Source organism: Elgaria multicarinata, chromosome 8, assembly GCF_023053635.1.
Source record: "Elgaria multicarinata webbii isolate HBS135686 ecotype San Diego chromosome 8, rElgMul1.1.pri, whole genome shotgun sequence".
Lineage (NCBI taxonomy): Eukaryota > Metazoa > Chordata > Lepidosauria > Squamata > Anguidae > Elgaria > Elgaria multicarinata.
The window spans coordinates 53,369,517-53,383,086 of NC_086178.1; the positions used below are offsets into that span (position 1 = coordinate 53,369,517).

The 13,570-nt window shown below is 40.0% G+C and overlaps 1 protein-coding gene across 3 annotated transcripts in view; it reads right to left on the minus strand.

Moving 5' to 3' along the window:
- Positions 1–256: 256 nt before the first annotated feature.
- Positions 257–13,570, minus strand: part of WDR33 (WD repeat domain 33) — a 71,545-nt gene continuing 58,231 nt past the window's right edge. For 2 of the 3 annotated variants that reach the window (XM_063132437.1, XM_063132439.1), the window contains exons 13-22: positions 12,803–12,889; positions 12,406–12,545; positions 11,234–11,386; positions 9,699–10,712; positions 8,354–8,447; positions 6,102–6,570; positions 4,600–4,766; positions 4,404–4,484; positions 3,150–3,335; positions 257–1,522 (exon numbers count right to left, since the gene is read on the minus strand). In XM_063132437.1, coding sequence (XP_062988507.1) covers positions 1,293–1,522; positions 3,150–3,335; positions 4,404–4,484; positions 4,600–4,766; positions 6,102–6,570; positions 8,354–8,447; positions 9,699–10,712; positions 11,234–11,386; positions 12,406–12,545; positions 12,803–12,889 — 2,621 coding nt within the window. In that variant the 3' untranslated portion in view covers positions 257–1,292. The remainder of the gene's footprint in view (positions 1,523–3,149; positions 3,336–4,403; positions 4,485–4,599; positions 4,767–6,101; positions 6,571–8,353; positions 8,448–9,698; positions 10,713–11,233; positions 11,387–12,405; positions 12,546–12,802; positions 12,890–13,570) is intronic. The other variant, XM_063132438.1, reaches the window with a different exon arrangement.

Genomic DNA, 13,570 nt, shown 5'->3' on the forward strand with positions numbered 1-13,570 from the left:
AAGCCATTAGGAGGCTGCAATTGTATGCACATTTACTTCAGAGCAAACCCTACTGACCACAGTGGGTCTTACTTCGAAGTAAATATGCATAGAATTGGGCTGTACTGATGGGTGAAGCCCAACAGTCAGAACGTTGCATGACACACCTCAACTGAGATTTTTTTATTGCAAAATAAAAAAAACAGATACAATACTGCGATGGAAAGAAACTACGGCACATAAATCTTTAAGGGAAATATGAAGAAAAAGGCTTATGGTCTCTTACATTAGCTAAATATTTAGAATATATCTGAATGTACCTAGCCACTGCTTTTTTGACAGTGGGTGCTGAATGTTTGCTCAGAGTATACATTTTAAAAAGCTGTTTTAAGCTGGCTAGATGAATTACTGTTTCAGAAACCCCCAACTTTAGAACTTTTCTGTGATCATTTGAATCCAGGAGGCCACAAATGTGTGTAGTGTCTCTAAAAAGCTGCTTAGCAGTTTTCACAGGGGCTCAGCCATACTTTCTATAGTCCAATGGAGGTCTTTCCTTGTGCTCTTGAATCAGGATTTATCAGTGTCCTTATCAAATCTAGTGGATATCTTTATATCATGTAAACTCAGGTAGTCTGGATCAGTCCACACGTTTAGGAAATACATGGATGGAAGTCTGGCTATTTAGACTAATGAAAGGAAGAGGTTCCCATCAACCAGAGCAAAAGTAATTTTCACCTACTGCCTCAGCATGTAGACTGAGTTTATGAGGCTTAAATGCTTCTGTATCCAAACAGACCCATGACTTAGTTTCGTGGCTGAGTGTATACTCTACGTGGAAGTTATCACATAGGAAGTTTAGGAGAGAGATTCTAGTGAGATGTAAAAATGTAATAAAATCACACACTCCATTTGTTAATTTTTGGACAAATTGCATTCTGTATTCATACAAAAACAACTTAACTTTTTTCCTGACAACTGTACATATAGAAACAAGTTCTGGACATGAACTGAAATCTGTGGAGGTGCTCCATGTCTCACAACACTAAAAAAAATCCAGCTTTTATCTTCAAATGTAGGAAATATGGAAGTGACAAGGGATCAGGTTGATGAGAATGAAACAAAGGTAGTTGTGATGGCATTACTAGCTGGCATTTAATCTTTGAGAAGACCTCTTAGGAACTAATGCACATTCATTTATCTCCATTTAGAGTCCAGGTTTGTGAGATTGCAGAATTACTTTCTCAATGATTCTGCAACAGGTGTATTTAAATACTGTCCTAGGAAGACTGGGTCTTGCCCAGTCATAACCTCTTCTATCGACCTCTTCCGCCACCTCTAGAACCTCCTCGTCTTGACTGGCTTGAGTTCATGTTACTTCCTCTTCCCCAGTTACTCCCACTTCTTCCTCCTCTGGAAGGATTATTGCCTCCTTGAGGTCCTCCAAAAGATTCTTCTCTATGATAACCATCATGGTGCTCTCCTTCCAAAGAGCTGGATCTCCCAGATTTGGACATTCGCTGTGAAGGACCTGACTTTCCACGCCCTAGAATAAAAACATAATGCAAACTAAAATAAGAAAATGTAATACGTTTTTGAGCCATGTAATACACAAAACTGAAGAATGGCATTTTAGTTTTTCCTCTCTCCTCTTCCACTGCATAAACAACAGTTGACAGGGATAGCTAAAAGAAACTATTTGAAACCTCCCAGTACACATAGATTGCTGTGGAGAGGTACCATCAAATGATTCAACCCCCCTAAGAAGTACCTACATGCATCATAAATTTAAAATGCCTCTAAAGAAAATAGGCCACTGATGATTCCCCACTGCATTATGTTCGTAATGAACTTGATCATTGAAAAATAATAAATATATTTCCATCAAAACAGGAAGAAATTTTTGTTTGTTACAGAAAGTGTGCACTGACTGCTTTGTTAGATCTCACAATCTTGGAAAGATGAAGATGAAGTATGCTAGGAACTCTCACACTGATTGCTAGCACAGCAGAGCAGAATTAGCTGTATGATCTGCTCATTTGAGTGTCCCCCAACGTTTTCTTCCTCCCAAACACTCCATGACTCCTTCCCATTCCTAGAGCATGGTGTAGGGAGACAAAAGGGAAGCATGCATAAACACTGAGCTATTTCTTTAGTGCAGTGCTAATGGTGGCCAATGAAAGGTGTTTAACCCATTTCTAAAATTGGATTGCTTCATAAAGTCAATTAGTAATAATGGATAGAAATACTAATCAGATTGGATTGTTTTTCAAAGGTTTTGTTAACTGTTTTGGGTGCCCATCCATATAATAGGGAATGCTATAATATGTTTATAATTTTCAGTGCTTTCTTTTTGTCCTTAAAATTTAAACAATGTAAGAAAAGTTCATGCTATTAAATTGTCATGTCTTAACTTATTTATGAGTATTTCCAAGATTTCCAAGTAAACCTTTGCAACTGTTTGAATATAACATTTAAACCATCTTAACTGTGCACTCTGATACAGGTCTACTCACTACTTGGTAATAAGTCACACTAAATTCAGTGGGGCTTACTACCAATAAGGGGAAGAACTGCAACTAAGTGTGCTTTTCTGATTTTCTCCCCTAATCAAATATTTCAGTTTAAGTACCTCTGGATATTAGAAAAACATTTGTAAAATTAAAAAGGCATGTTATTTTAGTGTTATTTACAGTATATAAGTCAAATAACATTATAAATAAGATCCCAATCAATGAAAGGCATCCAAATTTGTTTGGAGAAAGAACACCCTGCTGCTCCCATTCTCCTTTCTAGAGCTAAAGGCTCTAGAAGGGGACGGGGACAGGACTGGATCTCTGGGCAGTAAGGGAGATGAAGACCAAAAAGGACACATCAACAGACCAGTAGACTAGCAGGAGAGTGGATTCAGTCATGACTTCCATTCTTATGGAGGCTAATGCGATGGCTTTTGTAAGAACTGGGATTTATTTCCTGTTACCTGCAGTTCTCTTGATGTGAAACACAAATAAAAAGTTTGAGTGGGTTGGTACAGAAAATTAGCACTGGCAACCTAAACTGAGCATTTGATATAAATGCAGTAAAAAAAATCAATATTTTTTCTCTCCAAACAAACATTTCCATTAAGGCTCAAAACCATTTTTGGAGGCTATTCCCAAGGAATTATGTTTTACCTTTTCCTCTGTCCTCTGGAGGCCCTCCTTGGATTTCCATTTCTCTATGGTCAGAGGTTCCTGGTCCATCATGCCAAGGACGCTTGCGAGGTGGCAGTGAGGCCATGTCCATTCCCTGGAGTGAGGAAGAACGTTCTCTACTCGCTGGAGAGTGACCATCATGAGGGGGATGATCCTGGCGGGGACCTTATCACGATGAAAAAAATCAAGGTCACAAATTTAACCTTCACAAGGAATCTCTTATTGGAACCACTTGTGCCTATACCTTTTGAAACACACCAAATATATTTGTTTCCCCAGTGAAATGTCACATTTTCTTATTTTTTTTCAATTAAACTTTATTGCACAATTACAAATTCACAATTACAAAGTAACACAAAGTGCTTGAAAGGTCAGGTCAGGTTAGGATTTGCAAAAATTGCCTTTTCTTAGTTAAATACATAAATACATAAATAATTCCTCTTCTACTATATTCTGTGATGAAGGTGAGCAAAATCCTAGGAGGTGGAATAGAACTTTGCAGTGCAGGCTGTTTGAAGTTCTACCCCATTCCACCTTTTTTGAGCTGCTGCAGAGAGTGCCCCATGCTGCTTCCATCAGACTGAGGCAAAGAGATGGCAGGGAACCAGGTTGTGGTCACATTTTTCATGAGACTGGAAAAAGAACAGCCTGTTCAGAAATATTAACTTCTAGGTCTTGGAGAGAGACTGGGGGAGATTAAAAGGGTGAAGTATGGTTTTCTAGGGTTCATGAGGGAGGTCTGGGCAGTGATAGTGGAAGCTACTTATGTTTGGAGGTAGGAAGCGATGGGATATAGGTGAGTAAAACATTAAACTTATTGCAGAAAGAACACACATCCTCTGGTGGGATGAAATGGCTGACAACCACAAGCTATAGGGAACTGGAAGAGGGTCTTGGAGAAGTTTTTTTGGGGGGATTTAAAACAGATTCTACCATTGGATTAGGATAGAAAAACAAGCCAGTTTTAATCTGCAGTTTAATATATTGTAGAAATAAATACAGTAGGAAAGAACGGAGGTACAGGCCATACAGTTGTCTATATAGCTTATTTTTCCCTTCAAATCCAGAATTCAGAAAAATGTGAAGATAAAGATCTAGTGAAGTGCTTCTAGATTTCATTATGTTAACTTAGAAGTGAAGTGAAAGCAGTACTAAGATGCAATTAGAAAATGGGAATGAATGAAAGGCAACATTCAGTGGTGCCCCGTCTAGCACAACTTATAGCATTTTTACCTGGGTCTCGATTTCCATCCATTCGTCCTCCTTCAAAATGAGGAAACTCATCTGGAGTGGGGAGCAAACCTTTTCGTCCTCCTGCATTATAAATAGATATAGGGTGTGAAGAGTTGAAGGAACAGTTATAACAATCCCAACTGCGGCCTCTACCATTCTTAACTGGGCATGAACTATGCAGCAAAGCTCACTCTACCTCTCGGAGTGCCGCGGCCTCGTCCCCGGCCACCATGATCTCTTCCTCTTGCATTCTCCTCTGATGAGTCAAAATTTTCTTCTGGCACAAAGTCATCAGGTCCAGGAAAACTGTCTCTTCCTCTAGGTCCTCGGCCTTCATGTCTTGAGGATGTGCCTCTCCTATAGCTGTACCAGGTAAAATATGCTGGTCTTATACAGAATTCCATGCTGACAAAGGGGTATGTTCAGTTCAAAAATAAAAATTATTTTAAGAAATTCAACTACTTTTTAAAACAATCCCTGTGGTTTTGAAAACATTATTTACTTTGTGCCTACAGATTTTCAACCAATAAAATGTTTATTTAATCATCTGGATTCCAATTTACAAGCCAATCAATCAATATGCATAACCTTAATGAAGGCACCTTTGTGAGGATTCTAAAAAAAGGATGAAGGTTTCTCATTAAGTATGAACTTAACGCTTAATAAAGTATCCTCCACATTGTTAGAAGGCAATAAAACTTTTTATTGCATGTCCTTTTTAATCAAATTTGGGAATATAGATTATTAATTGCAGTAACATTTCTAAATCAAAACAATTTCAAAAACAAACAAATTCAAAGTCCGTCAGTAGTGCAAGATCCTCATTTAAAAACCTATTGATATAGAAGCCAACTGAGCACTTTCATATATTTTACTGGTTATTATCAGAGGGGAAGCCACTGTAGTATCATCCTGCATGTCAAACTATTAATTTGGATACAAAGTGAAAGGAAATCATCTTCAGTATTTTTGACTGATAAGGAAGAAACACAATGGCTGGGTTCACACCACACGACAACCCACACTCAAGGTTGAGAATGACTCTATTCAGAAGGCATGCTAAGCCATGGTGGTTAAGCTTTTTGAACTAAACATTATGGCTTAACGTGTTGTGTGAACCATTCCTAGCCATGGTGGCTACATAACTACGGTTTAAACACGCTCACTAACCATTTGCTGCAGAAGGGTTAGCGGCATAACCATGGCTAATGTGTTATCTTAACAGGCTCATTGTGTCTGAGTGTGAGTTGTTGAACTGTGGGTTATTGTTGTTTGAATCCAGCAGCACTAACAAACTATGAACAACCCATGAAGCGAATCCATGGGTTGTTGGTTTGTGAACTGTGGGTTGTTTGTGCTTAACAAACCATGGTTTGTTAGCACGGCTGGGTTCATACAACACAATAACATGTGGCTTAACTGGGAGTGGTGAGTGCTGAACATGTTCTCTAGAGAAGGTGCCTGGTCCTAAACGGGTATGTGCACATGTGTACACAAGTACCAAACTAAAGTAGCTCTTTGAGTCCCAAACAAATAATTGATCTCTACTTCTGTTAATTCAAAGTTTCACAATTACTTTATCTGATGTCTTTGGGGAAAAAGAGCTGTTATTTCTAGAATGTCATTATTTCATTAATGGATAATTTGATTAATGTTAGTTAATTTTCAATGAATAAAAATAGCTAGAACTATTCTTACTTTTCATCTCTTCTTCCTCGATACCGTGTATCCTCAGGATCATGAGGAAATCGCTCATCTGAAGGTCTCCGTCCATCCCAAGGCCCAGCAGGTCCACGGTTTGGACCTCTACCATCTCCCTCATTGAATTCCCTGTGATCAGGGGGGAAAGGAGGGCCTGGACCACCTCGTCTCCATTTCTCATCTTGCGGCGGGCCTCCACGTCCCTCAAATTCACGTAAACGGTGGCCAAATCGCTTGTCTGGATGGAAATCTTCACGAAATTCATCTGGCCGGTCAAAGTCTTCATGGAAATCTGGATGAGGGCCTCGTCTGTCTGGCATGCCCCTATTGTCTCTACCATCACCCCATTCTTGGCTACCTCGAAAGGGACCCCTTTCAGGGCCATGATCTGGGCCACCACTGTTCTGGTCATGCCTCCTTTCTGAGAGAGGGCCCATGTGATGATTTGGTGGACCACGAGAATCACCTTCAGATAAAGGAAATGTGTGTCTGTACTTAATAACAAAATATTTAAAACAATTCCTCAATTCTCTGAGAACATTTTGTTTTCTATGGAAAAAAATAGCTAGCCATTGAAGGCAAGCCATTTATGGATCTACCTGCTCAAAAGGCACACACAGTCAGGGCTATACATTTTAAGAGAATAAGCTTACATTTCAACAGAATAAGCTTATCTACCTTTGACATTTTTATAATCTCTATCCAAAAGGGTAGGACCAAAAGTGCTCCATAAGGGCCGACGTTGCAGTACGATCAGCAGCAAAACATCAGTAAAAGAAGATGAACTTTCCATAGTGCCAGTCCGACATACATAATCTCTTGAATAGTGAGAATAATTTTCTATTCCTTAAACAAATTCTACTGCAAGAAATCTGTATTGAGTAAAGGTTCCTTTAAAAAGAGATATTTTTATCCTCCATTATACTACTCAACTTGGACTTTGTTATCATTCTTTGTCTTCTTGTTATTTTAATTATGGCAATTCTATTCTTTATTTCAGATTTGCAAATTTCATTGGATGTCCACTTATGCATAAATATGATCACAACTTGCTTTACTCTCCACTACCAATAACAAAGAGAGCCTAAATTTGATGTCAGTTAAGTTGATATGTCTCATGATTCAATATCATGAAGTCTGAAAATGTCTAATGAAGTAGGACTGTACCTCATTGAAAAGGTACCTATAATTGTGGGAACTGGAGCTCTCGGTGTTTTGTACAGTGGCACTCCTTCCCTCATGCTGATCCTCCAATTAGTTCTGGATTAAAATGCGCAATTGCACACCTTAACTGTTATGCATTTTCAATCCAATATTTATTACAAACATAGTGTTATGGGGAAACTTGCATAGCAAAGAAGAATCTGTAACTACATGTTACAGAATACTGTCAAATACTGGAAATAATCCATGTCCAGTGAGCTAAGACTGTTTTGGCATATCCTGCTAACTATCAGGAAGTCAGAGAGATGACTTCTGTGCTTCAGCAATGCTATGAAGGAGAACTGCTTCATGAATATGGTACAGGGCTAAATCTACTATAATGTGCTTTGTTACTATGGGGAAAAAACCTTTTACTGGAAACTAGGTTCCTAAAGATCACATAAATCCCTGAAGGAGGGCTTACAGAGTTTAAAGGTGCTCTTGCTCTTGGCAGTGGTTCTAGGTATCCTGTTTGTAGCTGTGACAAGCAGTGCTTTTCAGCATCTTTATCCTCCTCTGGAATATTAGGATCTCACCATCATAATTTATCATGCTTGAGTCTTTGTTACAATAAGTATGTTATGAGAGGCTTTCTCTGAAGATTATTTGGTTCATAATAAAGCTGCCTAACTATTGATAGTGGCTAGCTGCCTCAAACAAACAATCCAGGGTTGAAAGTACTTGATTGGCTACCAGTCTGATTGTGGTCACAAGACAGCCTGAACAAATAGTATCTCAGAAAGTACCAAAGGTGGGGCAACATCCTCTGGGCTTTGAGGTTTATGTGGACTGAGTTGCTCAATTAGTCCCTACTGCTCCCCAAAATTAAGCATGCTGTTTTTTAGAGTTGCTTTAGACAGTCTGTTTTAAATGGTATACATGCATGTTATTGTTGTTAATGGAACTGGGTGATCCTGCTGGGACAAAATGCAATATATGCATAAACTGCATGGAATTATAAAGCACTTAAAATTTGGCGCAAGGTTTGTTTGGTAATCATAGTGAATTTATGTCCCTTATTCTAAGCAAACAGGAGGTTTAATTACCTTTATTAGGACCAGGTCCTTGATTATGACGCCCAGGCCCCCCATGCTGCCCCAATCCTGGTATCAATGGTGGGGGACCTGTATTTTGTCCTTCCTGCAAATTTAATGTAAAAACGAGGGGTTAATGAAACAGGGACAGTCCATTGTGTCTAGTAGGTAGGGTTAACTCCTCCTCCAACTCAAAAGGCCAAGCCAACAAATTTTAACATTCCTTCTGGAAAGGAGTTCCCTCCCAATTTTGGAATAACTTTGGCTAAAAACAAACAAACAGAGCAGAACTGAAAAAGAAATAATATGCTATTGTGGAACCAGAATATCCAGGACAGGAAAAGGCAAGTGGAAGAATGAAAATGAATACCAAGGGGGTTTTCAGGAGGTTTTACTGTACCCTACTCTAGCAGGGTACTATGACACACACACACACACACACACCCCTTCTGTTAAATGGGTCTGCATGCTTTACTACCTAAGACAGAAAGGACCTTCTAAGTAAGTCCAACTTCCTTTCCTTGTCACTTGGTAGGGCAGGATAGTGTTGTTCCATAGCAATATCACATCTGAGGATAGATTCTAGAGTACAAAGACCCCTGAGCTACACTTTAAAAAGATCTGCTGAAGCACCTGACAGTTACAAGAGGCATCAGCTGAAGCAACTCTGCCTATTTTTAGTGTCAAATAAATGTTGAAGAGGAGGCCACATGGCTGCCCTACAAATATCCTATATGGTTGCATTTGTTTGTAGGGCTGCCTCAATGATACTCTCTGGAATTTGAAAGCCTTTGGGCTACCACTAGTGCAAGAGGAAGCTAGCACTTCCTAAAGTAACTCCCCCAACTAGCAGAAATGCTTGTTTCAGTAATGGGACAAGTCAGGGAGCTCCATTATGTAAGCTCCGCTGACCTGCTCTGTTCAGGAAATGAGCATTTCTGCTTGTTTCTGCTAGCTTCAGGATCCGCTAACCTCCTGTTGCAATAGTGAAGGGTCCTGCTAGCACAGGATCACCACTGGATACAGCTAAAAATGACTGCTTTGTCAGATAACTACATTAATTCATAAGCACCATTTTATCATACATTTTTAAAAGATATCGGTAATATCCAATGGGAGATAACTACTAACATAAATTACTTTGCGCTAGTGTAAATTACTCTAGCGTAATGCCAATAGTATTGATCGCGTGATGATTTCCCGGAGAAATTGGTGCACCAGCTAACGCTATTGGAGTTATGCTAGTGTAGTTTATGCTGGTGCAATGCTATTTACATTAGCAGTTGTGGCCTGTTGAATATTGCACATTCTTTTCTCCCAGACATTATAGGGAGAAGAATATCCTTCCTGGACATACCTGATTGAATGGGGCCCGAGGACCATCACCAAGCAAGGGAGTTTTCTGCTGCTGGAAAGGTGGAGGGCCTTGAGAAGGATGTGGCCCCCTTGAAGGATTCTGCTGTCCTTGAGGCCCTGGTGGCCCTTGCATGTTTCCTTGAGGTGCTACCATATTACCTTGTGGAGGTCCCTGCTGTCCTTGTGCACCTGGTGGCCCACGCAATTCCTGTGGAGGTCCCATCATTGAACCCTGAGGTGGGGGCCCCCTCATCTCCTGGGGGCCATGTCCCAGTAAACCATGAGGTCCTCTCATTTCTTGTGGTGGATGACTCATCATCATCCCCTGTGGACCAGGTCCTTGGTTCTCCCGTGGTCCTGGAGGTCCCTGCATGCCTCTTGGATTAAGTCCCATCAAGGGCCCCTGAGATACAGGACCCTGCATCCCTTGAGCTCCTTGCACTCCATGAGGCCCTTGCATCCCTCTTGGCCCAGGTGGCCCCTGACCACCAGGTGGCCCCTGAGGACCTAAGTGGCCTTGTGACGTTGGTGGACCTTGTTGACCTAAATGAGCCTGGGGGCCAGGTGGGCCTTGTGGCCCTAAGTGGCCTTGAGGTCCAGAATTACTCTGTGGCCCAGGTGGCCCAGGAGGGCCCATTGGCCCATGTGGGCCAGGATGTCTCTGCATTCCTTGATGCCCGTGAAGTTCTTGAGGTCTTGGCAGTCCTTGTGGAGGTACTTGGGGCCCAGCAAACCCTGGTGGTCCACCACCTCCTTGGTGTAATGGAGGACCTTGGGGTCCCATTTGTCCTTGAGGTCCTGGAGGCCTGAACTGTCCCTGTGGCCCAGGTGGTCCCATTTGAGGCATATTCATTGGCATCTGCTGAGGTGGATGGGCCTGCTGAAAGCCTTGAGGCACCTGAGACATTGGACCTTGTCCTGGGAAATGCTGGGATCCATGAACAGGTCCTCCTGGAGGTGGCTGCTGCTGACCTTGCTCTGCTTGCTTCTGTGCAAGCCTTTCAATCTTTAGTTGCTGAAAATAAAGAAGTAGCGAATTCATACATGCACACAATGATAAGAAACTACTGGAAACCAAAGTACACTATTTCTGTATGCAGTTTCTGATTTTAATTATTGTTTCAACAGAAACAAAATGAAGAAACTGGTTGGGAAGGAATGCAATGATATAACAAAAGTTTTTACTACAGCGTAACTATACAATAGTTGATTACATATTTGTCAGGAACAAGGAAAACCTCTCCATAGAGTTTGGTGGCAACTGTTTATTCATTTCTGTTACACTTGCACCCTGCTCCAAAGAGCTCGGTCCCAGCCAGCCTCTCATTCAAGCTATGATGAGAACTTGAACTTCAGTGGTAAAATCATGTATCATGTGACTTTAGACCATTCTCTAAAACAGATGTTATGTTTACCATATCTCTAGTGATGCTACAATTCATCCTACGAACATCCTTACTAGTTTCCTCCATCTTTTTGGTGTGAAATGGGTGCTGTCAACCAAACATTATTCATGACTGATCTTGCTTTACATACCTCTAGAAGCTGTGGGTTGGTGTACTGAAGTGCTGCCATTTCCTGCTCAATCTCTGCCTGAGATTTCTTTTTCTCCTCCATTTTAAGATCTTCCTTTCGGTCATTCAGTGGCTCAGCTGGTGATGGGATAGGAACTTTATTCTGCATCCAAGCCTGAATAGGATGATAAATGTTTTTTGTTATGGTGCTATTGACAATGAATATTGTACTAAGATCAGCAATTTGGTCACATATTGCTGGGTTCTGAGGAAAGTTTTGAAACAGGGTGAAATAGGATAGATTAATACAGTGGGTTTCAAAATATGCTCCTAGCAACTTTGGGGTACCTCAATAAGAAGAGTGTTTATAGCAGATAAGCCATCTTCCCTTGCAATTTGAAACTGTTCTAGGATATGGATGGACAGTCTCCATACTCTTTGGTACAATTCCCCTGCTTTTTGCCAGAGGTTGGAATTGTATTTTGCATTGTGCCATGCAAACTGATCACCTTATAGATGATCAGGAACTTTAAACTTTGGCAAAACCTCAAGAAAAGGGCTTTACATTTATGGAGCACGTGCTTTCAGCTATATCTTGGCATAATTCAGGTATTTTCAGCCATATATTACAGGCTGAAAATAATATATGGCTGATGTTAATACTGAAACTTGGGTTCTTCTTTTACGATTTAAAGGCAAATTTCCTCTGATGTGGGCAATTTTGGGGGGCTGGGGGTGGGGGATTACAGTTGGCCAAAGGGCATACATTCATATCTAGGCCTAGCAAGCTTTGCTGACACTTTGCACAAATGAAGAATGTGCCCTAGAATGCACCTCAGAATCCTCAGCAACATGTAGCAAGTTTGGAGACAGACAAATCATTGTGGAGATAGTATCTGGAGGGTATAAAGTTTAAACTCTATTGGATTAATTCATCCATATAAGTGCACTGCTGCTAGGGACCAGATGAAATTGGGCTAGGTCAACCATACTATAATTTAGGTACAGCTGCAGAATTTACCCATCTACTCGATCCTGTTATGAGTTCATCAATGAGAACTGCACGACCACTTTGCATAATAGTAGATACTGGTCTGGAATTATTATTAGGCACAAATGTTGCAAACTATTAAAATCAATTTAGTCTAACATTCAGATTTATCACTATTTAAAGCACCACATATAGTTACTAACCTGTTGAAACTGGGCTGGAATTGGTTTTGCGTAGGGAACTTTTTTTTGTGGTACTTTCTTTTGATCCTTTTGCATCACTTCCTCCATTCCCCAGTCCAAACCTGGGATAGTCATCTCAATTTCACTTGTCTCATCTTTCCCTTCAACAAGACGGTTGAAATAGTCAATTCCATGCAGTATGCTGAATAAATAAATAACATCTCTTCCATTTTTTTTCAGCTAACAAAACAAAGGACTTAAGGAATGGATTAAGCCAATTATTTTATGATATATGAAAATTAACTTTCAGATATGCAAAACTTCATCTAAGTTTACTCAGTACCAATTCACACTGTGTTCAAGGGGCTTTGCTCCCTGGAAAGTATTCATAGGATTGCAGCCATAATTTCTCTCTTACCCATCTGCTCTTGTTCCATGGCTAGTTTCAGTTGCTCAGGTATTCCCATTCCTGGAATCACGGCAAGACTATTGGGTTCTAGGTCATCTAGAAAGGGAAAATAAAATCAATGTTAGCAAAACATTCTATTTCTTCTGAATCCCATTGGATAATACTATTATTATTATTATTATTATTATTATTATTATTTATTTATTTATTTATTTATTTATATAGCACCATCAATGTACATGGTGCTGTACAAAGTAAAACAGTAAATAGCAAGACCCTGCCGCATAGGCTTGCATTCTAATAATACTTTAATACTATTACTTATTTTCCCAAAATGTTAACATCAACTGTTTTATAATTTACTCTTTCACTGAGCTGCAAGGATTTAAAGTCGGTAGGAGGTACCCTTTCATCAAACTTCCTGCTAAGATAAAGACTGAGGAAAAAATCATGTTGCCTTCACAAAGTAACTATTGGCTGCACTGTAATGGCAAGAAGAAAACCATCATGTGAAATTAAGAATATCCTAGAGTTTAAAATTGCAGCTGCTGATCTGAATTAAAGAAGCACAACCATAGTTCCTATATTGTGTTGAACTAGACTATAGAACTGAATATAAACAAATGGAATTATCAAAAATTGTTTTTTTTAAAGGGGATACACAGTTTTAAGATGCAAGATTTTAAAGATTATCTTAAGTACTGCTACCTGTTTTGGTGTGTCAGTCCTTTTCCATGCTCATACAAACGGCTGTGAAAGTCAGTGTAGCACTGTGTG